Source organism: Camelus dromedarius, chromosome 7 (assembly GCF_036321535.1).
Source record: "Camelus dromedarius isolate mCamDro1 chromosome 7, mCamDro1.pat, whole genome shotgun sequence".
NCBI classification, from domain to species: domain Eukaryota; kingdom Metazoa; phylum Chordata; class Mammalia; order Artiodactyla; family Camelidae; genus Camelus; species Camelus dromedarius.
Genome location: NC_087442.1, coordinates 83,683,825 through 83,710,977, shown reverse-complemented (window position 1 = coordinate 83,710,977; position 27,153 = coordinate 83,683,825). Strand labels below are relative to the sequence as shown.

General features: G+C 50.9%; 2 protein-coding genes across 3 annotated transcripts in view; one reads left to right on the top strand and one right to left on the bottom strand.

Annotated features, from left to right (window-relative positions):
* The window catches only part of OGDH (oxoglutarate dehydrogenase), a 349,301-nt gene that overhangs the window by 118,269 nt on the left and 203,879 nt on the right, over window positions 1-27,153 (bottom strand). The window lies entirely within an intron of this gene.
* On the top strand, window positions 986-25,663 carry NPC1L1 (NPC1 like intracellular cholesterol transporter 1). Of its 2 annotated transcripts, none has more exons than XM_064487730.1 (19): window positions 986-1,210; window positions 3,841-5,399; window positions 7,482-7,582; window positions 7,991-8,163; window positions 8,381-8,509; window positions 8,901-9,083; window positions 9,658-9,772; window positions 9,904-10,031; window positions 11,252-11,389; window positions 11,655-11,744; window positions 20,396-20,586; window positions 20,781-20,905; window positions 21,477-21,603; window positions 21,749-21,804; window positions 22,514-22,664; window positions 22,860-23,091; window positions 23,249-23,362; window positions 23,440-23,602; window positions 24,810-25,663. In XM_064487730.1, exons 2-19 carry the CDS (start codon window positions 4,078-4,080, stop codon window positions 25,007-25,009), a joined length of 3,738 nt encoding a protein of 1,245 aa, XP_064343800.1. In that variant the 5' UTR covers window positions 986-1,210; window positions 3,841-4,077; the 3' UTR covers window positions 25,010-25,663. The 2 variants fall into 2 exon arrangements, with proteins under 2 accessions (XP_064343800.1, XP_010982316.2); XM_010984014.3 differs by lacking the exon at window positions 986-1,210 and adding an exon at window positions 2,439-2,816.

Genomic DNA, 27,153 nt, shown 5'->3' with positions numbered 1-27,153 from the left:
TGAAATATTGGAACCAGCCCCACCTTTGTCACTAGGACAGTAATGATCAATCTCTCTGTGGGACACAGCCCAGTGACAGGCGTGCTAGTCAGAGAGTGAAGGAAGTATTGAGTCTGTGTTAAAAGTCAGGAGATAAAGTGGGATACCTGAGTGGACACAGCAGCCCCTCCTGGGGAGCTCCCCAGTGTTTTATAGCTGCTGATCATCGTTTGGAAGGCATTTCTATAAAAGCTGGTGATTTTTTTTTAAAGTTACTAAACATGAAAACAGCAGTTCTTATAAGTGTTTTCCATTGTCATGCCTGAATATTAATTGTAAGTTAAGTTCGATTGATCATCCTCGATCTCGTGATCGGAGAACAACACTAAATGAGCCGTAACATAAACGCTTCCTTGGAGGGGCACTTGTGTCTTCCTGCTCCTGCTCAGTGCCTTCACGGGGTGGCTCCATGGTGGGTGGTCTAAGCACGGACCCCCCGCGTTCCTCCCACAGGGACCAAGGTCAGCGTGGGCATTCCACGGTTGGAAGCTGTCTAAGGGCATCTCTCCATGGGTCTTCAGTTTTGGAAAACTGCTTTTGGCTGAAGGGTTTTGATACACGTTTCAAGTGGCACCTTGTACGTGCGATGAGGTGTAGAATTCAGGAACTCGGAGCGTGGGCAGAGCCCTCCCAGGTCAGCACCAGGTCTCCCAGGGTGTCTTTCCAACCCCTTCCTTCCTGTGGGAGGGGAGGCAGAATGTGCATTAGACGCCTTTTTTGGCTGTTTTCCTGTAGAAGTTATTTTTAAAAATAAACTTCCTTTTCCCCTCCTCTTCAAATCGACAGCTTCCTTATTTGACAAGTTCTAAAATTAAAAAAAAAAAGGGTGTATGTATACTTACAACTGAAGTGCTTACAACTGAAGTCTGTGCCTGGGGCGTGGCCTTGGGGACCCCAAAAGCAAGGGGAGCCAGATAATGAGACTGTGGCTGAGAGTTTTCCTCTTTTACCCCGAGTTGGATGTTGCTGCTCTCATCCTGTGCGTGTTTCAGAGAAGACCCCAGAAACCCCACATCTGGGCTCCATCTCTGTGCGCCTCCCCTGGGAACAGACTAGGTCAGAGTGGTGTCCCTGGGGGCCCTGCAGCAGGGACCCGGCTCCACACGTCCCAGGGGGCTTGGGGATGAAGCTGCAGGCAGTGTCCTCAACCAGCAACCGAAAGAGATGATGGGTAAGCACGCTGCACCCCAGTTCCCTGTAAGGGACCCTGTGGGACACGTTCCCCTATGTCCTGGAGGTTCCCTGTGAGCCTGCAGGTGCCCCAGCCGGAGCCCACTCTTCAGTGTGCTCTGGTTGCTTCCATCCCCTGGCTCATCCCTGCTGCCTTCCAGTGCCATCTGGGGTCACCTTCCAAATGAACGATTTGCACTGGCATTCCTGCTCAGGGTCTGCTTCTGGGGGAAGACATCCGGAGATGGGGCAGAGATCCTAAGTGTGGGCTGGAGTCTTAGCATGTGCCGGCCAGGGCATACGGGGGCGGGGCTGGAAGGTGCCCAGTGGGGGTCACTGCACACAGGCAGGCCCTGGGCTGCTGACTCTCCTCTCGAACACGGCTGACTCAGGGCCCAGGGGTCTGCCTGAGCCTGCCCTGGCATCCCCCACTGGCGTCTGGCTCCCATCCTCTCGGCTTCTCTCTTCCCCCGCATGTGTTAGGTGACTCCTTCTGAGTCAGGCCAGGGTCCATGAAACAAACACCACACCAGGGAGATAGCAGTTGCCTTCCTGTAGCTAGCTGCCTTTGGCAGGTGGCCACATGAGAGATATTCCCTGTGGGCTGCCCTTATCAGCTCAGCCTTGGCATAGGGGCCAAGGTCTGGCCCATTCTGGTGGTAGGGAGAGCCCAAGGGAGGCCTCGGAGATTCCTATCTGGACGGAGCAGAAGGTGAGTGCAGTGCACCTGGGCTGTGGGGAGGCGGGGCTGCTCGCCTGGGACTCCCAGACACGCAGCACTTCCCTGGTTGGTGGGGACTGACCCTGGCAGGGACATAAGGGATTGGTGAAGAGTGAGGCTAAGGTTCTCACATCCGGAGTCTCTGCACCGTCAGACCCCAGTGAGCTGGTTCCCCCCTCCACCCAGAGGAGGAGACTGCTGTCCCTGCTGCGTCACTCCACCTCTAACTGTCCCCTCTGTTATCGGGTTGTTAATATTAATTAACAACTGTTGCTAAGGATGACAGAGCAAAGGTGTGTCCCAGCCAGAGCTGGCCTGGACCCAAGAGGGGAGTGGGGAGAGCAGAGATCTGAGGCTGGGGGTCATGGGGAGGGGGCAAGTTGAGGTCCAGAGGGCCAGCGCCCAGGCCCACCCATGTCTCCCTGTCTCCCAAGTCTCCCCGGGCTGGTACTTCCTGCCGCAGAGGCCATGTGGGGAGCTCACTGTCGATCTCTGGCTCACTCAGCTCTCTGGGGTTAGTCACATTGGGAAGTGGATAAAGGGGAGACCCCTGGAGGCTCATCTGAGAAGGTGGGGCCAAAGGTGGGAGGGACAGGGAAGTGGATCATTAACGAGCTTGGAGCCCCGGGAGGTGCAGGGCTCAGCCCCATTGGTCCTCAACACAATCAGGCGATGCTGTGCCTGGTAGGGAGGCTGCCTGGCACTGTGTCCCCAGTTTTAGTATATGTACTGCCTAAGTGAGCTCTGTATTGCCAGGAGCCAGCCCTTGGTTGTCTCTGGTTGTCCCCAAGACCTGGCCTCACTTACCCTCTGACCCCTTCCCAGTGCCAGGATGGTAGTGGCCGGCCTGAAGGACTGGCTGCTCTGGGCCCTGCTCCTGCACTCGGTGAGTCCCAGGGCCTCTGTCAACTCCTCTGCTGTCCCTCATCGAGGGTACTGGGCAGCGAGCTGTTTGGCGACAGTGAGGGAGGGCCTGGGGTCTGGGGGATGGTCTTCGGACAGATGAGGGACCCCAGGCTCCCTAGAGGAGGGGTGGGGGTCGAGGGTCCTGGGCTGCCCAAGTCTCCAGGTCACGGGGTTAGAGGGTCACAGGGTTGGGGAGGGGCAGCTGGACCGGGTGTGACCAGGGCCTCCCGTCCCTGGTCTTCTGGGGACGTCCTGGCCTGAGATGGCTGGCTGGTGGGAGGTTGAAGGGGGATCCAGTCCTGAGTGCGGTGGGGTGGATTCCAGGGGAGAATCACCTAATGAGGATTTAGCATCTAGGGTTGGGAGGAGGTTGGGGCTCTTGCCTCTCACGTTTCTTGCTCATTTGCACATCTGGGGAGGTGGATAAAGGCTTTGGCCCCCAGCAGGTGAGGGCAGGGGAAGCTCTGCCCGGGGAGGAGGGGCCCTGGGTCCCTAGGTGTGACCTGCAGCTTGGGCATGGTGGCAGCCGACTGCCATGGTGTGCAGCAGAGCCTGGCATCCACACGGCCTCATGGAGTCGGCCCTCGACCCATCCGGGGGCCGTTGTTTCTCAGCAGGACCACACAGTGGCCTCTGGGGTCTCCTAGGCGGCCCTGTTCTCACCAATTGTCTCCTTACTCTCCGGTGTGACCCTGCTAAATACGGATCTGTCGGGTCCCCTCTCGTCAGTGACCCTGTCACCCAGGGTGAAGGCTTGGCTGCAACCATCCGTCCATCACTCGCAGACTCCTCCAGGAGCCCCATGTGCCGCTCCGGCACCCCATCTCCCCCAATGTTCTCCCCGGGCCCCCCGGCATCATGGAGATGCCCGGCCTGCCCACCTCCCCCGCCCCTCCGCCACGTCCTTCCTGACCCTGCACCTTCCCTGGCTGCCCGCTGCCTCGTCAGTTACTGGGAGGTGCTGTGTGCGCTGGGGCGCGTGGTGACGCTGTCCTGCTCCGCAGGCCCAGAGCGAGCTGTACACGCCCATACACCAGGCCCACTACTGCGCCTTCTATGACGAGTGCGGGAAGAACCCGGAGCTGTCCGGGAGCCTGGCTTCACTGTCCAATGTGTCCTGCCTGTCCAACACGCCTGCTCGCCATGTCACGGGGGACCACCTGGTCCTCCTACAGAGCATCTGTCCCCGCCTCTACACCGGCCCCAACACCACCTATGCCTGCTGCTCCCCCAAGCAGCTGATGTCCCTGGACTCGAGCCTGAGCATCACCAAGGCCCTCCTCACCCGCTGCCCCTCCTGCTCTGACAACTTCGTGAGCCTGCATTGCCACAACACCTGCAGCCCCAACCAGAGCCTCTTCATCAACGTGACCCGCGTGGTGGAGCAGGGGGACAGCCAGCTCCGGGCGGTGGTGGCCTATGAGGCCTTCTACCAGCGCAGCTTCGCCGAGCAGACCTACGACTCCTGCAGCCGGGTGCGCATCCCCGCAGCTGCCGCGCTGGCCGTGGGCTCCATGTGCGGTGTCTACGGCTCCGCCCTCTGCAATGCCCAGCGCTGGCTCAATTTCCAGGGGGACACGGGGAACGGCCTGGCACCCCTGGACATCGCCTTCCACCTGTGGGAGCCTAGCCAGGCCGTAGGGAGCGTGATACAGCCTCTGAATGGGGAGGTTGTGCCCTGCAACCAGTCCCAGGGGGATGGCACATCGGCCTGTTCCTGTCAGGACTGCGCTGCCTCCTGTCCCGTCATCGCCCAGCCCAAGGCCCTGGACTCCACCTTCTACCTGGGCCGGATGGCAGGTAGCCTGGTCCTCATCATCATCCTCTGCTCCGCCCTCGCCTTGCTCACTGTCTTCCTCGTGCGGCCTCACCTGGCCTCCTGCAGGGGCAAGGGCCAGGGCAATGACAAGGGCAAGGGCAAGGGCAAGACGCCAGACCACAAGGCAGACATCAGCTTCGCCAACAGGCTCAGCCTCTCCACCCACACCTTCCTTAGCCAGTGCTTCCAGTGCTGGGGCACATGGGTGGCCTCATGGCCACTGACCATCCTGGTGGTGTCCATCGTCGTGGTAGTGTGTCTGGCAGGGGGACTGGCTTTTATAGAACTGACCACGGACCCTGTGGAGCTGTGGTCGGCCCCCAACAGCCAAGCCCGGAAGGAGAAGGCATTCCACGACAAGTATTTCGGGCCCTTCTTTCGAACCAACCAGGTGTTCCTGACGGCACCTAACCGGCCCAGCTACAGGTACAACTCCCTGCTGCTGGGGCCCAAGAACTTCAGTGGGATCCTGTCCACCGACCTGCTGCTGGAGCTGCTGGATCTCCAGGAGAAGCTGCGGCACCTCCAGGTGTGGGCGCCGGAGGAGCAACGCAACATCTCCCTGCAGGACATCTGCTACGCCCCCCTCAACCCGCACAACACCAGTCTCTCCGACTGCTGCATCAACAGTCTCGTGCAGTATTTCCAGAGCAACCACACGCGCCTGCTGCTCACGGCCAACCAGACGCTGTCAGGGCAGACCGCGCAGGTGGACTGGAGGGACCACTTTCTCTACTGCGTCAAGTGAGTGCTCGAGGGTGCAGGGCTGGGGGGCGGCGTGGGCCTCCTGGAGCCCAGGCCAGGTACACAGCCCAGCCTGAGGGCCCCTGTGTGGCACCGCGTCTTGATCACAGGGGCTGTGATGTGTCATTTCTCCCCACGTTCCTTCTCGGGCCCCCACTCCCTCAATGGGGTGCATGCTCGCTCACTGTAGCCGATTTGCACAGGACCGTCACAGCCTCCATATGCTCTTCTAGCAGCGCTCCTGACATAGCTGGGCTCATCCTTGTGTGTTCTTGGTTTAAGTGTTACGGAGCAATCTGATGGCCCTGCTCACGGGTCTGCTTCGTTGTTTTACTTTTTGCTTCTGTTCTGGCCTGGGTGCAGGTCAGCAGGGCCATAGGTAGCCCATGGGGTGCCCTGGGCCAAGGCAGGGGCTGAGGCGTGTCTCAGGTCCTGCTCGCCTGGGCCAGGTGCCCTGGGCAGGCCTCAGCCACACACCCTCATGTTCTTTAGGGTTCGGTCCCTGGCTGCATCCACTTTGCTGTGGTGCAAACAGGATGCCAATGAAGCTTCTGTGCTGTGGGGCCAAGAGGGAAGGTCCAAGAGCTTCTGAGTTTGGAGTAGGGCAGGTTCACAGGCGTCAAGGCTCTCTGAGGTCCTCCAACGCCTGGTTTCACGGCCTCTTCCCACTCTGAGAAAAGACCAAGGAACCCAGAGAGCTCTTGTTTAGATAGAGGTTGTATCTACCGACATTGACGTGAGGCAGAAAATCTGAGAAATTCCAAAATATTTATTAATTCTTAAAAAAAAAAGCCCATTATATGTTGACACAAATAGCATATTTTTGGGGGAAATAACTGTATTTCCAAACAAAAAATAAGTGATAAGAGTAGCATTGTTTTGCATCTTTGCAAATCTCTTTAGCATCTTGCTTAGAAGAGATGCTGGATTCTGGCATCTGGTTCTGCATTTGGCCTGTTGGTTGAACCGCAGTGAAAATGCTTGGCTGCACGCACGTAGCCAGAAAAGGGAGGAGCTTTGTAATAGCCTTTCCAAATAATTGTGGGTTTTCTTTGATACTTCACCAAAACACAGCAAGATTAAGATCTTTTCTTAAATGTTAGCTGCAATATGAAATTTGAAGCCATGGCAGTGAACTTTCTGTACTCCTTAGCCTGGAAGGAGGGTAAAAACGGCAAACAGCATCTTAGTGTTATTATGGAAATAGCTTTGACCTTGCAGGCCCTTGAGAGGATCTCCAGGGTTCCCGAGGCCCCCAGGCCACAGTGAGAACCCCTGGATTAGATGAGAGAGCCAGGGCTCCCACCCTTCAGATTAACCAAGTCTGGGCTGCCTCCTTGTCTGTGCCTTGGCTCCAGAGCTGGCCTTCAGAACTGGCAGGTCAGGGCGGAAGCTCTGACCCCAGGTTTCCAGGCCTCGAGTTGGCTTTATTTTGATCTTGGGTGCTCACAACAACTCTTGGGTGGCCCGATTATCCCCATTTCAGAGACAGGAAAACTGAGGCTCAGAAGGGTATGGTGAGCTGCTCAAGGTCACACGCCAATCAGCACTCCCAGACAGCTGGTGACTGATGGATGCGCTCACTCACGATGATGTGTTTGCAGAAAGGGCTCAGTTGAGGGCCTGGAGACTTGTCCAAGGTTTCAGGGCTGGTAAGCTGTCCACAGCAAAGAAAGACTTCTAAGTTCAAGGCCTGGAGGGTTCTGGGCTGGAGGGAGGAGGAGGAGGCGGAGGGCAGCATGAGGCCTGTGAGGCTCTGTTGGCGGTTGGTGGTTAGGACTTGGGGGCTTGTGCCAGACTCTGGCCCCCACCCCGGGGAAGCACGTACGATGCTCACCCACCTGCCCTCTCTGGGAGGAGATGATGGTGGAGCTGGGAGGGTCAGTCTGGAGTGAGTGGAAAGACAGAGCTCCTTGGCCCTGGTCAGGGAGCTCCAGTTCACGCTGGATTGGGCCAAGTGAGATTTGGTCAGGAGAAATGATCTGACTACGTGGTCAGGCAATGGGGCTGGGGCCCTGGGGTGGGTGCTGGGGCCGTGGTGATGGGAGTGGCCTCAGGAAAGTTCCTTTCCTCTCCCTCCAGCGCCCCACTCACCTTCAAAGATGGCACAGCCCTGGCCCTGAGCTGCATGGCTGACTACGGTGCACCCATCTTCCCTTTCCTTGCCGTGGGGGGCTACAAAGGTAAGCCAGGTGCCCCCTGGGAAGCCAACGAGGGGAAATACGAGGCAGGAGTAATGGGCAGGAGGGCGGGAGTGGTGGTGGGCTTTCCCACTGCCTGGGGTTGGCTACGCTGCTGGGGGACTCCTGGGGGTCCACGGACCTGCCCATCCTAGTTCCTTTCTCTGCCACCTTCTCCATCTTCTCCCAGCCCTGCTCAAATTCTCTGATTTTGTGCCTGGGCCCACCGGCTTTGCCTTTGGCTGAGAGAGGGAAGTGGGATGTAGCATGAGACAAGGACTTGGAGGAGGAGAGTTGGGGAGGACAGGCAGGGGTCTGGCTGGAGGCAGGAGGGGAAACAGGGGTGAGGCTGGAGTCTGTGGAGGGAAGCAGAGGTGCTGTTGGAGGGTAGCTGAGCCGTTCTCCTTCCAGGGAAGGACTATTCTGAGGCAGAGGCCCTGATCATGACCTTCTCCATCAACAATTACCCTTCTGGGGACCCTCGACTGGCCCAGGCTAAGCTCTGGGAGAAGGGCTTCTTGGAGGAGATGCGAGCCTTCCAGCGTCGGACGGCTGGTGTGTTCCAGGTCACGTTCATGGCCGAGGTAGGGGCTGCAGGATCTCGGGCTCTGGGGAGACAGTTCAGGTGGCTTTGGGTGGGATCCTGTGTCCCCATCCTGCCCTCGCGCCTTCTGAGTGACCCTGGGCCAGCGGCCGCCTGCCCAGGAGAAGGGGGTGAGGTGACAGCCGTTCTTGCAGCCTTGCCGGGGTCCACAGTGAGTCGTTCTTGGGTCAGTGGGGCTGGTTGGTGTGTGTCCACAGCGCTCCTTGGAGGATGAGATCAACAGCACCACAGCTGAGGACCTGCCCATCTTCGCGGTCAGCTACCTTGTCATCTTTCTGTACATCTCTCTGGCCCTGGGCAGCTACTCCAGCTGGCGCCGAGTACCGGTGAGATGCGGGAGGGGCACAGCGAGGGTGCGCTGACCCATCACGGCCTCTAGAACCTTCCCAACCTGCCTTCCATGGACCCCGCTCAGAGTGGCTTCCCCAAAGGGTGATGCTGCCTGAAGTGTTCTCTTTGAAAAGATTACGCGAGTTTTCCTTACGCTCCCTGACCACGCCCCTACTTATGCAAATGCAAGGCTAATATTTAAATTGTCTTACAATGTGCTCTCGAGGAAGAAGGGGCAGGCTCATGGGGGCCTCTTGGGAGGACTACTCTGCAGAGCTACCAAAATGCAGAGGCAGGGAGCAAGCCTGCCCACCCCCTCCTCTAACTCGGGCTGGGGGCGCGTCGGGCAGCCCTGCAGCCGGGGGGCTGAGCCTGGTCCCATCGCAGGTGGACTCCAAGGCCACGCTGGGCCTGGGCGGCGTGGCCGTGGTGCTGGGAGCAGTCGTGGCCTCCATGGGCTTCTTCTCCTACCTGGGAATCCCCTCCTCACTGGTGATCCTGCAAGTGGTGCCTTTCCTGGTGCTGGCCGTGGGGGCCGACAACATCTTCATCTTTGTTCTCGAGTACCAGGTGAGATGGCAGGAGCTCTGCAGGCCCCCAACCCCCACTCCACGCCCGGGCGCAGCCCTGCGTGGGTCTGCTGGGCTTCCCGCAGCCTCTTCCTCCGCACTAACGTCCGTGTGTACAATTCCTGTAGCTTTGGCTTTATTTATCTGCACACATACTGCATTTATCACCTGAACTTGCTCCCAATCTGCCCCACATGCTATCTCGTAAGACGGTCACACACAGAGAACACAGAGCCACCTCTGTCTTTGTTCTTCTAAGTAACATTCCACGGAAGCACAAGTCAGAATCTATTTAGCCTCTCCTGTTCCAGTGATGTGTCAGAGTAAGGATGGTATGAACATTCCAAAACATGCTGAGCATTTCTCTGGGCCATATCTTCAGAAGTGGAAGATGTGGCAGAACAGACTGTTAGCAGGATCTGCTCCCAAGTGGGGAAGGTGGGGCCAGTTCTTCAGGCCCTGCTGGGTGTCCAGGTGATGGCTGTGCCTAGGGGAGCAAGAGGAGCTCCCTGCTGGCCTGCGAGGGACAGAGCCCTTGGCCAGATCTTGACCTTGGCCCTGGCGTCCCCACACAGAGGCTGCCTCGGAGGCCTGGGGAGGAGCGGGAGGCCCACATCGGCAGAGCCCTGGGCAGAGTGGCCCCCAGCATGTTGCTCTGCAGCCTCTCCGAGGCCGTCTGCTTCTTCCTAGGTGAGCCTGGGCAGCCCGTCCCCACCCGGCACTGGGAGTCCTTGGGGGCAGTGAGTGCAGGCAGCCCCCTTTCCTCTGCACCCATCTGAGCAGGCCCTGAGGTTCACCCCTGCCACCCCCCACGCCTCCAGGAGCCCTGACCCCCATGCCAGCTGTGCGGACCTTCGCCTTGACCTCCGGCTTTGCGGTGCTTCTGGACTTCCTGCTGCAGATGTCGGCCTTCGTGGCCCTGCTCTCCCTCGACAGCAGGAGACAGGAGGTAGGGGCAGTGGAGCATCTGTGGATCTGCCCTCAGCTCCCTCTTGGCCAGGGATAGTGTGACCTTGATGCGGGAAAAACAGATGTGGGGCGTGAAGGAGGGCCGTGTCTCAGGTGTTGGTTGAGCCCCCAGGACGTGTCCCGCCAAGTGTGGGTCCTTGGCTTCGCGCAGGAAAGAATTCAAGAGCGAGCCACAGCTGAGTAAAGGTAGATTTATTTAGAGGGATACATCAAAAGGCAAAAGAAAGGCCATGAGGTGTGGGGGTTGGGTGCACAGATTAGAGTAAAAGTAGGTACACACTCCACAGACAGAGTGCGGGCTGTCTCTGAAGAGGGAGACAGAAAGGGTGGTGAGGGGCAGTGTTGCCAGTTTTTATGGGCTTCGTAGCTTCATATGCTAATAACCGGAAGGACCAGTCTAACTACCCTGGGGAAGGCGCTGGGATTCCCAGGAAGTTGACCATTTCCCACTCTTTGACCTTTTGTGGCTAGCCTTGGGACTGCCATGGCGCCTGTGGGCATGTTATTCACCACGTTAATATCTTACAATGGGCATGTAATGAAGCTCAAGGAAGTCAAATCTCCCACCATCTTGAGCCTCAAGGCCTCCTGGGGGTTGAATTCTCAGCCATCCTGATGTTAATTGCTGTGTTGTTCCTTGAATGGCTGTGCCCTGCCCCTTCCCTGTCTCGACCTCACTTTGCGGAGAAGGCTCAGAGTGTGGGGATGAGCGCAGGAACCATGTGCTGGAATGTCCCCGATGTCCCGTAGAACAGTAATCTCATTTTGGTAACTGGGGAGAATATGATCAAACCTCCTAAAGTACACGAAGTCACGAAATAAAATACAGATGAAAGACTGACAGGGAGGGAGCTATTGTTTCTACGATGGTGCAAAATTCAAAGGTATTTTAATCAAGGTAGCAACAAAGACAAAGAAAACAGCACACTGGCCTGTCTCCATTGCGCGGTGGTGGCACAGGACACCTGCAGAAGGTGGCACTCCCACAGGAGGGAGGTGGTCCCCGGGATCGGTTTTGGGTCTACCTCGTATTGTTTGTCTTTTGAAGGGCAGGTAATTAGGTTTCTTCATTGATTTCTGCTTGGAGGAGGTACCGGTGATTGAACCTGGGGCCTCTTGCGCGTTGAGCATGCGCTCTACCGCTTGAGCTATACCCTTTCCCCTGTTTTGGGGCCACTTTGAGTGCCTGTCTCCTTCCAGGCCTCCCGAATGGACATCTGCTGCTGCAAACGTGCCCGGGAGCTGCCCCCGCCCAGCCAGAACGAGGGGCTCCTGCTCCGATTCTTCCGCAAGGTCTACGCCCCGCTCCTGCTGCACCGGGTCACCCGCGTGGTCGTGGTGAGTGGGGCGAGACGGGCAGCTGGGGGACCTCGCACCACTTGGGGTCAGGGGGCAGGAGGATCTGCTCAGCCTTGACCCTCGCCTTGCCCGTCGTCGGAGGGGTCTCGAGCTTGCCCAGGTCCAGCTGCCGAAGCACAGCGGGCGGCTGAGATTGCAGTCTGTCCAACTCCAGAATGTGTCCCATGGACCGCGGCCAGATCCAGACCGGGAGATGGTGGGGCGAGGTTGTGCATGGAGACTCACACGGTGGTGCCCTCCCCAGGTGCTGCTCTTCCTGGCCCTGTTTGGAGCAAGTCTCTATTTAATGTGCAACATCAGCGTGGGATTGGACCAGGAGCTGGCCCTGCCCAAGGTGAGCTGGGGGGGTCCAGTGTGTGCCCTCCTTTCCCTGCCCTCTGTCCCCTGGGGTGTGGGGAAGGCCAGCAGCATACAGCAGGTGGGGTGGCATGGACCAGGGGCTTGGTGGGGGACCGCTCACTGCGTGGAGCTGGGAGGAAAAGCCGCATCACGGAAGGGTCAGGAGCTCCGTGCAGCACCCCCTCCCCACCACCCCAGGCTGCATGAGGGAGACCACCAGGCATCCAAGGGGCTGGCCGCGGGAGATGATCATCCGGGCAGGATCGCCGAGGGCCTGCCTTCTGCTGGGCACTCCACATCCTCAGTCCCAGGCTCCACAGCTGCCCACGTCACTGCACTGTCCTCTGAAAGACAGTGAGGGTCGGGGGCTCTGGGGAAGGAGAGACCTCTGTGGCTCAAGGGGTCTGAGAGAGTCCTGGGAAGAGGGGAGGTTCAGGGGCATCTGAGCACGAGTAGGATTTGTGGAGGAAAGCAGCGAGGGTGACAGCTCTGTCCCGTGGGAGGCTGGGGCGCGCCAACGTGCATTTCCTGGGTGTGGGAATGACTGCAGGTGTTAGGAGGAGTGGGGGTTGAACCCAAGAGCTGGAAGCCAGGAGTGGGGGGTGGGGACTGCCAGATCGGGGCCAGCAAGCTTGTGGGGTTGACAGGTCGTGTTCCCTGGCCTCACAACCACGCGAGGCCAGGAACCCATGGCTCTGGATGGGCCTCCTGGGAAAAGAGAGCATCATGGGAGTTTGGACATCTAGGACCACTCTGGGGGTAGTGACAGGAGTCTGGAGGTTGGCAGGAGCCCTGGAACGAGTAGTCTGCGTAGCGATCTGCAGGTGGGGCTGACCTTGGAAGCAAGATGAGGAGGGAGGAGAGCAGACAGCCAGGACAGCACCTTTGAGCCACCAAAGGGAGCAAGATGAGGTGGCAAAGTCAGCAAGGGCCACCCATAGCGGCCCTGGGGGCTGCTCACAGAGCTCTGGAGAAGGGGGTCCCTAGTGCCCCCAGAATGGGTATCAGGGGTCTGGTGGGCCAAGCCAGTGAGCAAGAAAGAAGGTGGTAACGGGCTACAAGACCAGGCTGAGACCCAGTTTAGGCCCTCTGTTTATTTTTTTCTTGAAATTTATTTGTTTCTTCCAACTTTATAAAATTTGTTTTTTTTTTAGGTAAAATACACATAATATAAAATTTGCCATTTTAACCATTTTTAAGTGGCATTAAATATATTTACCTTGTGGTGCAACCGTCACCATCTCCATAGCTCTATCCTCTTGCAAAACTGAGGCTCTGTCCCTGTGAAACGCTAACTCCTCATTCCTCCTCCCCCAGCCCCTGCACCCACCATTCTACTTTGTCTCTGAATTTGACTCTTCTAGGCACCTCGTGTAAGTGGAATTGGCTGTTATTTGTCCTTTTGTGATGAGCTTATTTCACTTAGCATTATGTCCGCGAGTTTCAGCCAGATTGTAATGCTAAATCATATGGCAATTTTATTTTTAATTTCTTTTGCTTTTGCTTTTATTTTATTTTTTATTGAAGTATAGTTGATTTACATACTTTAAATTTTTTGAGTAACCTCCATACTGTTTTCCATAGTAGCTGTACCATTTTACATTTCTATCAACAATAAATAAGGGTTCCAGTTTCTCCACATCTTCCCCAACACTTGTTGTTTTCTGTTTGTTTGTTTCTTTCTTTCTTGGTAATAGCCATCCTAATGAGGTGGTATCTCATTGTGGTTTTGATTTGCATTTCCCTAATGATTAGTGATGCTAAGAATCCTTTCATGTATTTATTGGCCACTTGTATATCTCCTTTGGAGAAATGTCTTGATTCAAGTCTTTTGCCCATTTCTGAATCAGGTTGAATTTTGTGGTTGTTGAGTTTTAAGAGTTCTCTAGCTATTCTGGATATTAATTCCTTATCAGATATGTGACGTGAATATTTTCTTCATTTGTTGGTTGCTTTTTCACTCTATTGGCAGTGTCCTTTGGTGCACAAAAGTTTTTAATTTTCATGAAGTCTAATCTGTCTGTTTTTCTTTATGTTGACTGTGCCTTGGTGTCATATTCAAGAATAAATTATTGTCAAATCCAATGTCTTGAAGGTTTTTTCCCCATGTTTTCTTTCAAGAATTTTATAGTTTTAACTCTTAAGTTTAGGTTTGGGATCCATTTTGGGGTTAATTTTTATATATAATTATGTATATTTTTGAGGACCCAACTCCATCCTTTTTCATGTAGACATTCAGTTTTCCTAGCACCATTTGTTGGTGGGCATGGTCTCGCCTTCCTTGTCAAAAATTATTTGACCATATGTGTGAGGGTCTATTTCTGGGCTGTCTATTCTATTCCATTGGTCTATGTGTCTGTCTTTATGCCAGTACCACACTGCTTTGATTACTGTATCTTCATGGTAAATTTTGAAATTAGGAAGTGTGAGCCCTTCACCTTTGCTCTTCTTTGCCAAGATTATTGAGTTCTTTAGGGTCCCTTTGAGACTTCAATATGAATTTTGGGATGGATTTTTTTTTAATTTTAATTTTAATTTTAATTTTTAGCTTTTCTGAACCATTTTATTTATTTATTTATTGTCAATATTATTATTTTTCCAGGGGGAAGTAATTTAAGTTTACTTATTTATTTGTTTATTTTTGATGGAGGTACTGGGGATTGAACCCAGGACCTCATGTATGCGAGGAATGCACTCTACCACTTGAGCTACACCCTCCCCCACAGATTTTTCTATTTATGCAAAAAACATCACTGGGATTTCGCAAGGGATTTTACTGAATCTACAGATTGCTTTGGGCATCATTGACATCTTGACAATATTGTCTTCCGACTCATGAACACTGGATCTTTCCATTTATTTATGTTTTCTTTCATTTGTTTCAGCAATGTTCTATAGTTTTCAGTGTATAAGTCTTTCATCTCCTTGGTGAAGTTAAGTATTATATGATGCTATAGTAAATGAAATTGTTTTCTTAATTTCCTTTTTGGATTACTCATTGCTCATGTATTGAAATACAACTGATTTTTGTGTGTTGATTTTGTAACCTGCAACTTTGTTGAATTTTTAAAATTAATTCTAACAGGTTTTTTTGCGGAATTTTAAAGCCATATATATATACACACATACATGTATATATACACACACACATACACATACATAGTCATGTATTTTATGAACCAATATCATTTGACTTCCTCCTTTCCAGTTTAGATGCCTTTAATGTCTTTTTGCTGTCTAACTGCTGTGGCAACAACTTCCAGCCTATGCTGAATAGAAGTGTTGAAAGCAGGCATCCTCATATTGCTCTCAATCTTAGAGGAAATGCTTTCAGTCTTGCATCATTGAATATGATATTATTTGTAGAATTTTCACATATGGCTTTTATCATGTCGAGGAACTTTCCTGTATTCCTGCTTTTCTGAGTTTTTTTTTTTTTAATTATAAAAGGATGTGAGATTTTGTCAAATGTTTTTTCTACATCAGTTGAGAAGATCATGTGATTTTCTCCCCATTCTATTAATGTGGTGTATTACATTGACTGATTTTCATGTGTTGAAACATTCTCGCATTCTGGAAATAAATCCCACTTGGTCATAGTGTATAATCCTTTTAATATATTGTTGAATTCAATTTGCTAGTATTTTGTTGAGGATTTGTTGCATCAGTATTTATAAGGGATATTTGTCTGTGGTTTTTCTTTTCCTGTAGTGTCTTTGTCTGGCTGTGGTATGAGGGCAATGCTGGCCTTATAGAATGAGCTAAAAGTGTTTCCTCTTCTTCAGTTACTTGGAAGAGTTTGAAGAATATTGTTGTTCGTTCTTCTCAAAGTGTTTGGTGGAATTCACAGTGAAGCCATCAGGTTCAAGGCTTTTCTCTGCCGAGTTGGTTTTTGAAACCAGGTTCAATCTCCTGACTTGTTTTGTGTCTGTTCAGATTTTCTATTTCTTCTTGATTTGGTCTTGGTGGGCTTTGTGTTTCTTGGAATTTGTCCATTTCATCCAGGTTATCCAATTTGTTGGCATATGATTGTTCATAGTCCCTTCGTATAATTCCTTTTATTTTTGTAGAATCAGTAGTTACATTACTACTTTCAATTTGTATTTAGTAATTTGAGTCTTTTCTTTTTTTCTTAGTCAACATAAGTCAAGGTTTATCAATTTTGTTGATCTTTTTGAAGAACCCACCCTTGGTTTTATTGATTTTTCTATATTGTTTTCCTATCCTCTATTTTATTTATTTCTGCTCCAATCTTTATTGTTTCTTTCCTCCTGCTAGCTTTGTGTTTAGTTTGTTGTTTTTTTTCCCCCTGGTTCCTTAAGTTGTATAGTTAGGATGATGATTTAAGATCTTTCTTCTTTTTAATGTAAACATTTATAGCTAAAATGTTCTCCAGCACTGCTTTCATGGCATTTCACGGCTTTGGTATGTTGTTTTCCATTTTTAGTCATCTCTAAGTATTTTATAGTTTCCTCTGTGATTTGTTCTTTGATCCACTGGTTGTGTAAGATATATAATTTCTACAAGTTTGTGAATTGTTCAGTTTTCCTCCTTGATTTACTATTATTTATTGATTTCTAATTTCACCCAGCTGTGGTCAGAGAATATACAGCATACGATGTTTATCTTTTCAAATTTTGAGACTTAAGATATGACCAAACACTTGCTTTATCCTGGAGAATATTCCATGCGTATTTGAGAAGAATGTGTATTTCGCTGTTGTTGGGCGGTGTTCTGTATATGTCTGTTAAATCTAGTTGGTTTGTTATGTTGTTCAAGTCGTCTATTTCCTTACTTACCTTCTGTCTGGGTGTCCTAACTCATTACTGAGAATGGAGATTAAACTCTCCTACTATTATTGTATAACTGTCTTCAATTCTGTCAAGTTTCACTTCATGGATTTTGATGATGGTCCTCTATTAGGTTAGTAACTTTATATACACTTTTGCTATATTGAATCTTTTATTAATACATAATGTCCTTCTTTGTCTTTTGTAATCTCTACTTATTTAAAGTCCATTTTACCTGATAGTAGCATAGCCACCTCTCTTTTGGTTACTATTTGCATGGAATATCTTTTTTCATACTTTCACTTTCAACCTGTGGGTGTCTCTGGATCTCTAGTGAGTCTCTTACAGACATCGTATAATCAGATCACGTTTTTAAAATCTATTCTGTCAATTTATGACTTCTTACTGAAGAGAGTAATCTATTTACACTTAAAGTGATGACTGATAAGGAGAGACTCACTTTTGTCATTGTGCTGTTTGTTTTCTATACGCCTTATAGCTGTTCTGTCTCTCATTTCCTCTATTTGACTTCTGTTATCTTTAGTTGACTTTTATTAGGGAAACATGGAAATTCCCTTATCATTTCCTTTTGTGTATAGTCTATTTAATTTGTGGTTACCAGGGAGAGTACATTAAATATCCTAAAATTATAACACTCTAATTTGAATTTATACTAGCTTAACAGGAATCGCATCTAGAAACTCTTCTCCTGTACAGCTCTGTTCCGTCTCCATTCAGTTACTGCTGTCACAAAATTACGTCTTTGTGCGCTGCATATCCAAAAACATAGACTGAAAACTTTTTTATGTAGTAATATCTTAAGTTATGTAGAAATAGAAAATGGAGTTACAAACCAAAGTTATAACAGAACTAGCTTTTATAATTTTCTGCATATTTACCTTTACCAGTGATCATTATTTCTCTATATGGCCTTGAGTTATATCCTATTATCGTATCATTTCAACTTGAAGGACTTCCTTTAGCATTTCTTGCAGGACCGGTCTTGTGGCCACAAACTCCTTCTGCACTTGTTTATCAGGGAGTGCCTTAATTTCTTCCTCATTTTGGAAGGACATTTTTGTCAGAAATAGGATTCTTGGCTGACAGCTTTTTCCTCTTCAGCACTTTGAATAGACAAACCCATTGCCTTCTGGCCTCCAAGATTTCTCTTAAGAACTATGCTTATAATCTTACTGGGGATCCTTTGTATGTGATGTCGCTTCTCTCTTATTGCTCTCAAAATTCTCGCTTTGTCTTTGACTTTCAACAGTTGAATTGTAATGTGCCTTGGTGTGGGTCTCTTTTGAGTTTATCCTACTCGAAGTTTGTTAAGCTTCCTGGATGTTTATATTCACACCTGTCAAATTTATAAAATTTTGGCCATTATTTCTTCAAATAATCTCTCTTCCTCTTTCTTTCTCTCTCTTCCCTTTCTGGGATTCCCGTGATGTGTATGTTTTTTTGTTTGATGATGTCCCACAGGTCCCTTATGCATTCTTCTTTATTCTTTTTTCTTTCTGTTCTTCACTTAATAATTTCAACTGTCCTGTCTTCATGTTTGGAAGTTCTTCTTCTGACCATGCTAATATCCTTTTGAATCCCTATAGTGAATTATTTATTTAGTTATTGTACTTTTCAGCCCTAGAATTTTGTATATAATCATCTTTATCATAATTCATGAATACATTAGAGACTGACATAGATTTTCTTTAATAAGACAACTGGGTTCTCTTGGGCATCTGTTTTCCACTCATTGTTAGAAAATCCAGTTTACTTCAGAATGGTAAAAAAAAAAAAAAAAGGCCAAGTAATATCTTAGTGTTATTATGACAAGTTTCCAATTTATAGGAAACCTGGAGGGTTTCTGGACCTCCCAGGTCAAGAAACCATATAGACCTGCCCTCATTCAAGTGTCTTCTGGAATTCCTTAAAAATTTCAGCTCTCCCCTGGGCAGCAGGCTATTCTATTACTCTGCTGGTTTTTAAGGTGCAGTTCTACGGTTAAACTCTGTGCCCATTTTCAAACTGTCCAGGCTTATCTTCCAAGACTAGTGTATTACTCACTTTACAAAATCTCCCTGCCAAATACTTAATGCTTTGGAGGTCCTTTCTTTGGTTAACTGAATATGTGTTAACTGAAAAGTTAGGATAGGCTTCTCTTCTCTCCCCAAATCAAGTTATTTGGAATCTTGAATGAGCACTCATTCTAAATAGTATGAGTCCCAGGGAAAAGGCTGGTTGGTGGACACGGAGTACCAGATTTAGAGCTGACGAAGCAGGTGGTTAGGAACACTCACCAAGCACTGCAAACTTAGGGCAGTGGTCTTTCCCGGAAAGCCAGAATTTCTTTTTGGTTCTGTTTTATGTTTTCACTTTACTGATCATTCCATCATGTTCATACATTGTGTTCTTGACTTTGTCCCCATCTTATTTTAGTTATTTGAGCATCTCTAAGTCAGTTGTTTTAAAGCTTTTGTCTAATACATCCATTGTCTGGTCTTCCTCAGGGACAGTGTCTGTTGATTAATTTTTGTTGCCAGGTATGGGCTGTATCCTTCTGATTCATTGTATATTTTGTGATTTTCATTGTTGTTGTTGTTGAAAAATGGACATTTGAGTCCACAGTAACTCCAGAGATAAGATTCTCTCCCTTCCCCAGGGTTTCCCTATTTATTTATTTTTTGTTAGAGAATTTGATTGTTGATGGTGTCTCTGTTCTGGGGTTCAGCCTGAGGTGTAAAGTTAAAGCCTCACAGATCTTTTCTGAGCCTGCATCTTTCTCTGGGCGTGTGTGGTAACTGACTAAATTCCCCTGTATTTGTGGTTGCATTTGAATGTCCCATTTCTTAAATGTCTGGCTCTCAAAAGGAGAAACAGGGAAATACGAAGGAGAAAAACCATAAATCAGAGAAAAACCATAAATCATATCTAAATTGCCCTTTAGATATGTTGGAAATCGCTTAAGCTTGAGGTGGTGAAGTTTACAAGGACATCTGACGCTGTGTCTGCACTACAGATATGAGACGCAGCAATGACTAATCAGAACACAAATACCTGAATTTAAGGGATGGGGTCCTACCCTGGGCCCTGCAAGCTGTGTATAAGCTGTTCCTGGGAGTCATACGTGGCTGCCTGCCACAGGGCTGGGAGAATAAGATATGGATAGCCCTTGCCAGGCTAAGAGCTGAAATTGATCTGAATTAACCACAGTTTCCCATCCAAGTCTTTCTCCGGAAGCTTCAACCCTCAATAGAACCCAAAGTTCCAAAGTAGTTACATCAGACAGATTCTGCCAATGCGGTTGTTTTCTAGGTGGGGAGATGGAATCCTGGTGCTTCCTACCCCACCATCTTCCCTGATGTCACTTGGAGGTTTTCTGTTAGAGGAGAAGGGCTCAGGCCATGAAGATGCCCTGCACGTGGCTTCGAGGGTGTGCATTTAGAGATTCACATGTGCACGTCCATTTGGGCCCCGGTCACAGTCCCGCTTGTTAGACTGTGGCTGTGCCAAACTGGGGATGATAGGGAGGGGTAAAATTATGTGTGTGTACATGTCTCTGTGTTTGTGTGTGTGTGTGTGCGAGTGTATTCAGATAGGTGGCATGTGATGCTCTGTGCTTGTCCCTCCATGAGTGTGTTCTGCACATGTACCTGTGATTACACCTTGATGCGTGTACCTTGGAGAGTGTACCTCTGGAGGGTACGCCTCCAGCCATAGGTGTGTGTAATGGAACTGTACGTGTAACTCTGTGAGCCTGTCCCTCTGTACCTCCGTGTGTGTATCTCTTGAGCACAAGCTGGAGCGAGGCCCTTGGGGTGTGTCTGGCTCTGGCCTCACTGACTGTCCTCCATTCCAGGACTCGTACCTGCTGGACTATTTCCTGTTTCTGAACCGTTACTTTGAGGTGGGGGCCCCGGTCTACTTTATCACCACTGGGGGCTACAACTTCTCCAGTGTGGAAGGTATGGACGCCATCTGCTCCAGCGCAGGCTGCAACAACTTCTCCTTAACCCAGAAGATCCAGTACGCCACTGAGTTCCCTGACGAGTGAGTGCCCCGGCCCACCCATCTGCTCCCCACTCCCCTCCAGTCCCCGCTTCCTGCCTCCCTGCCCCTGCCCTGCTGCCCACCTGCTGCCTTGTGCCTGGGGAGACCCAGAGTGGGGGCTGGACCATAAGAAGGCTCTGCTACTGCCTGCCTGTCTGGTCCTGTTCCCTGACATCCTCTCCCCGGCCCCCCAGGTCTTACCTGGCCATCCCTGCCTCCTCCTGGCTGGATGACTTCATTGACTGGCTGTCTTCGACCACCTGCTGTCGCCTTTATCTCTTTGGTCCCAATAAGGATGAGTTCTGCCCCTCGACCGTCAGTGAGTGTGTGGCCTCTGCGGGCTCAGGGGAAACTGAGGCGAGAGAAAGGAGAGGACTGGCAGAGGATCTCTTAGCCCCTCTCGCCCTCCTGCAGGGTCAGTCGGGGTGGGGACCAGTCTTGGAGCACACGTGTAGGGGACTGCACATATGTGTGGACGCCCAGCTGGCCTGCTGGGCAATCACACACTCACGCCCCTCCTGACTTGTGCCCATGCTCACGGGGCATGCTGGTGCTCACATGCTGCGGGAGCCTGAGTGACAGCTGGGGTTGGCACACGGCCCTGCCCTTGAGCAGCTGTGTTTGTAGGTGGAGAGGGGAGGCCTCGCAGGGGGCTGTTTCTCTGCCCCAAACTTCCCTTTCTTGCATGCCTGTAGGTCCAGAGGTTTCCATAACTGCGAGGGGAACTCCTCCCATAGTTAGACACAAATGCAAATCCCTCTAGAGCACACATACCTGTTACAGCAGTGAGCGTGCCAGGGCATCGGGATGGGAAAGGAGCAGAAGAGGGCGGAGCAGCAGCTGCCTGGCCCTGGGGGTGCCGCTGGCTGGAGCCCCCGCTCTGTTTGCAGGCTCCCTGGCCTGCTTGAAGTCCTGCGTGAGCCTCACATCAGGGCCTGTCCGGCCATCAGTGGAGCAGTTCCACAAATATCTTCCCTGGTTCCTGGACGACCCGCCCAACATCAAATGTCCCAAAGGGTAGGCCAGGATGGGGGGTCCACTGGGGAGGATGGCCGTGTAGAGGGGCAGGAGGCAGTGTGGGGGCCCCTGGAGGTGGCCACGGGCCAGGCAGACGGAGGGGTCCCGATCCTTGGCTAAGCCTGCTCTGGGTTCCTCCCTGCAGAGGCCTGGCAGCATACAGCACCTCCGTGAATCTGAGTTCAGATGGCGAGGTTTTAGGTAAGCATGGCCTTGACTGGAGGGGAAGACCAGAGTCAGCTGCCCTGGAGGCCCCATGAGTCCCAGGGAACAGCTTCTCAATCTCAAATCTTCTCTCCTTCCTCCTTCATGGGGTGGGGGTGGGGGGGTTCCTAACTGCCTAGGCCCTGTCCTCAGGGGTCACGCTACCCAGCACCACATCCTCAGACTTCACACCGTGTCTGCCCTGCCTCCTTCTCCCCACCCCCAAATCCATGGTCAGCACCACATTCATGGAATCTGGGAGCCATCCATGTCCTTTCCTCTCCAGCACAAGTGACACCCAGATGTGAGCAGTGGACAGTTGGTTAAATGAATGACTATTAAACTTAGTTATGCAGTGGTTGCCCCAAAGCACAGCTCTGTTAAGGCAACTGTTTCTGTTTTTCTGTCTCCCTTTCTGGTCCTGTCCTCCAGGAATATGTACATTGGGAAAGTAAATTACTTTTAAGAAATCAATGCATATTTTGAGACCATACAGAGCAGCATTTGGGTTCATCGGGAGGGCAGGGCCGGGACACAGCGTTGGGTCCAGCTGCAGAGTTTGCAGGGCTGGGGCAAAACCAAAATGCATGGCTGCTGGCTCAAAATGTATTAAAATTCCCCAATGGTGGCGGCAGAGCCCTAAACCTGGCCAGGCGCCTCTGTCGGGGGTTCTGAGAGTGCCTGGCACGGGCTCTGACCTTGGCAGCCTCGCGGTTCATGGCCTACCAGAAGCCGCTGAAGAACTCGCAGGACTTCACGGAGGCGCTGCGGGCAGCTCGGGCGCTGGCGGCCAACATCACTGCTGATTTGCGGAAGGTGCCAGGCACGGATCCGGACTTTGAGGTCTTCCCCTACACGTGAGGCTCTGGGCAGCAGGGAGGTGGGCCCGGATGAGGGCGCTGGGCTGGTGGTAGGCTGGGGATGGACTCCAGCAGGCAGGCACCTGCTGCCCCTGGGCCAGGGCGCCCCCATGCCCTCCCCGAGCTGAGGTCTCACCCCGAAGTGGGCGTGGGGGGTCGCAGAGCAGTGACTGTGCTCTGCTCCTCTGGCAGGATCACCAACGTGTTCTACGAGCAGTACCTGACTGTGATCCCCGAGGGGCTCTTCATGCTCAGCCTCTGCCTGGTGCCCACCTTCGTCGTCTGCTGCCTCCTGCTGGGCATGGACGTCCGCTCCGGCCTCATCAACCTGTTCTCCATCATCATGATCCTGGTGGACACCGTGGGCTTCATGGCCCTGTGGGACATCAGCTACAATGCTGTGTCCCTCATCAACCTGGTCACGGTAACCCGCTGGTCGCAGGGTGGGGACTCCGGGGCAGGAGGGGTGCCGGCCTCAGGACCCCTCTCAGTTCTCTCTAGAGTCTAGGTGCTGCCTTCTGCCCTGGGCGGAGACCCCTGCCCCAGCCCTTTTGTGGCTGAAGTGCCCTCTCTCCCCACAGGCGGTGGGCATCTCTGTGGAGTTTGTGTCCCACATCACCCGCACCTTTGCCATCAGCACCAAGCCCACCCGGCTGGAGAGGGCCAAGGAGGCCACCATCTCCATGGGCAGTGCGGTGAGTGGATGGGCTGCCTCATGTAGCCCTCGGCAGGCTGCCCTGTGCCTGGCCTGACGCCCTCCTGTGACCCCTAGGTGTTCGCAGGAGTGGCCATGACCAACCTGCCCGGCATCCTCATCCTGGGCTTGGCCAAGGCGCAGCTCATCCAGATCTTCTTCTTCCGTCTCAACCTCCTCATCACTTTGCTGGGCATGCTGCACGGACTGGTCTTCCTGCCGGTCATCCTCAGCTTCCTGGGTGAGTGCCCAGGCCCCTCTGACACCGCCAGGCCCCTCCTGCGGGACTCCAAGCTGCAGGCAGAATGCAAGAAACCCTCACAGCCCCGCTCACCTGGGACAGCCACTGCCCACATTGTGAGCACACGGTTCTTCCTAGTTTGGAAGCTGCAGTTTTTTCGCTTAGCATGTGAAACATCTTTCTTTGTCGGATGTGTGTTTCAGACACTTTCAGTGGCCATATGGCTCTCCATTGCATGCTCTTGAACTTTTAATCATGACCTTCAGCCAGAAATACATTCCACACTGAGAGGTGACGTGTACAGGCACAGACATGGACATGCAGAGCAGAAGAAGCCTTTCACAAAACAACACTGCCTGAGAAGCCTCTGATGCTTTCAGTTCTATCGTTGATTTTTTTTTAAATGCCAGTGTTATCTACGAAACTGATTTCTTGACTCATTAATGGGTAACAAGTTGTAGTTGGAAAATATATCGTCTCCTATGGGTCAGCCATGATCCCTTTAAACAGCTCCCAGCTTCTGGACATTAGATTATTTCTGACTTTCCACTGTTACTGCCAGTGCCAGTGTGACGACCTTCCTTGTGGCTGAGTCTTTGACCTCATCCCCCAATATTTCCCAGAGCAAGTCCAGTCCATGAATGTTGATTGTTTATGCCAAGTGTTTTCCCCCTCCGGAAAGTTTTACTATTTAAACCTTTACCAGCAACATGTACATTTCTGCTTCCTCATTATTGAGCACAGTCATTTACACACCTCCTACCCTCACAGAAATTTAGACTGGGCACCCAGGGTGAAGTGTCCTCTGGCCCTCAGGGTGGGCAAGCTGAGAGCAGTTTTTGCATTTCTCCCCGACACCCAGAACAAGCATAATGGTAGTCTTAGAGAAAACATTTACAGAAGGGTGTGCTTGTGCTCAATATATGTGCAGTAATCCTCCTATCAGCCCTGGAGGTAGGTGATGTTTTCATTCTCATTTTACAGATGAGGAAACTGAGACTCCTGCCAGGGGTTAGATGTGGATGGTGGCTGAAATGGCTACTGGCTTTTGGGGGTAGGATGGATCCAGGGCTGGGGTGAGGAGGTGAGGGGCTTAAGATTTGGCTCCCTCTCCTGAACTGCCTTTTTCAGTTGCAACAAACACCTGTGCCCCGCACCCAGCATGCCGCCTCCCTGACTGTGGTCCTCTGTATCTGTCCCTCTCCAGGGCCTGATGTCAACCCAGCTCTGGTGCTGGAGCAGAAGCGGGAGGAGGAGGTGATCACGGTCAAGGAGGCCCCCTGCTCAAAGCACCCTGACACGATAAGCACTGGCGGCGGCGTCTATGTCAACTATGGCTTTGAACATCCTGACAGGAGTGCAGAAGGCCTCGAGAGCTCTTGGCCACACAACAGGCAGAAGCTCTGATGGAGCCTGAGCTCCTGTCCAAGCTCACTGGTCCTGACCTGAGAAGCCATGAGGGTTCTCCCGTGGGGGCTCCCTTGCCACATCCGCCCCCTCAGGGCCTGAGAGAGGCTGTCCTCACAGGAGTGCCCATGATAGGATACCCTCTGGCCACCAGTTCTCACCCATAAGACACATGGCTGTGATGGAGGTGGCACATGATGGCATGGGTGTGATCTGTTCCTGGTCTGTCTCTTGAATTTGACATATGTCCTCCTTAAGCAAGTTTTGAAACTTTAGTTCTGTATATGTAAACAATATATAATATTTCACATTGAAAAATTTTTCTTAATTGATATCATACTTGACCAATCCTTTTGCAATGAGGGTTTTTTTTTCATGCAACATACATTTTTTAGATTTATTCATGTTGATACATGGAGATCTAGTCCAATCATTTGAACTGCCACACAGCATTCCATTGTGTCAATGAACATGGGGTTTTTATCCCTTCCCCTGCTAGTGGGCAATCAGATTGTCCCCAACTATTTTTCTGCTATAGGTCCACAGTCACTTGTGTGGAATTCAGAATCCCCAAAGCTCTAAAAACCCAGTGTGTTTGTCTTTTTTTTTTCCCTTTGTAAGTTTGGGACAAACACATTTGGTGGCAAAAACCGATCAGACAAGATGTGCCTATTTATACTCTTTATAAATAGAATATTTATACTCGGTGTGTGAATGGTCATATATTTTAGTGCATTAAATGAGTCTGATGCTGTGTTACTGCTCCAGATCCTGAGGAGGGGTCTAATATCTAATAGTGTAAGCATTAAATTGCCTTTCTTCAAAATGTTCTAAATTCTGAAAGTCAGCCCACCTATGGGATTTCAGGTATGGAACCATGAGCGTGTGTTTGCCCGCCTCCTGTCTATGTGTGGGAGAGTTACCGTTGCTGGAGCTCTGAACCGACACAGACACACGCCTCCCAGAGCGGCTGCCCTGTTCACGCTCTCACCAGCAGCGGATGAGGGCTGCCTCTCTCCCTTTGCCAGTCCCAACTCCATGCTTCCGCTTCCTTTTGGTGGGAGCGGGTACGATGATGAATGATTATCCCTTTTTAAAAATATATTTAAAAAAAAAAGAAAACGTTTTGATTTTAGACTAGTTTTACAGAAAAATTACAAAGACAGTACAGAGAGTTTCTATATGCCCCACAGCCAGTTCACCCTACTAACATATTACATTCGTATGATATGTTCGTCAAGGTATAATTAATGAACCAGTAGTGATAATTAGGACTAATTTGAGTCCATACTTAGTTTAGATCTCCTTAGTTTTTATCTAGTGTCCATCCTTTATCTGTGTCGGGATCCCATCCAGGACACAGCATTCAATCATTATGTCTACTTAGGCTGCTCTGGGCTGTGACAGTTTGTCAGACTTTTCTTTGCCTTGTTTTTGATGACCTGGCTAGTTTTGAGGACTGGTCAGGCATTTTGCAGACTGTCCTTCCAATGGGGTTTGTCTGGCGTTTTTCTTCTGGTTAGACTAGGGCGATAGGTTTTGGGGAAGGCGACCAGAGGTGGAGTACCGTTCTCAGCACATCGTGTCAGGGGTGTGTGCTATCGCCGTGACTCATCGCTGTGAGGTTGACCCTGATCACCTGGCTGAGGTTGTGTCTGTCCGGCGTCTCCTCTGTACAGTTACCTTGACCTGTTTCCATGCTGTGCTCTTTGGAGGGAGGTTGCTAGGCACGGCTCACACTTAGGCAGTGCGGAGTTATGCTCTACTTCCTGGAGGGTGGAGTGTATACTTATGTTATTTGGAATTCTGAACAGGAAAATTGTCTATTCCCCTCCATTTATTTATTTATTTGTTATTATGTGTATGTATATATTTATCAGTATCAACTCATGAATATTCATTTTGTAATTTGGGTTCTAATATAACACTACTTTATTTTGTGGATTAAATTGTTCCATTTTGGCCACTGGGAGCTCTTTCAATTGGCTCCTATGTCTTTTTGTCGTACTCCCATCATTGTGGGGTTTTTCTGTTTTTGAGCACTTCCTTCTTGCTGGCACCCCAAGATGGCCCAGGCTCAACTTGTATATTTCTGCCCCGGTCCTAGAGTCAGCCATTTCTCCAAGGACTTCTAGCCCTTTTAT

Excerpts from the sequence above, each read along its gene's own strand:
- NPC1L1 (XM_010984014.3), top strand. The coding sequence starts at position 2,763 with ATGGTAGTGGCCGGCCTGAAGGACTGGCTGCTCTGGGCCCTGCTCCTG. Across the intron at positions 20,587-20,780 it reads GCCACTGAGTTCCCTGACGA|GTCTTACCTGGCCATCCCTG; the intron begins GTGAGTGCCCCG and ends CCGGCCCCCCAG. Across the intron at positions 23,363-23,439 it reads CCATCTCCATGGGCAGTGCG|GTGTTCGCAGGAGTGGCCAT; the intron begins GTGAGTGGATGG and ends TGTGACCCCTAG.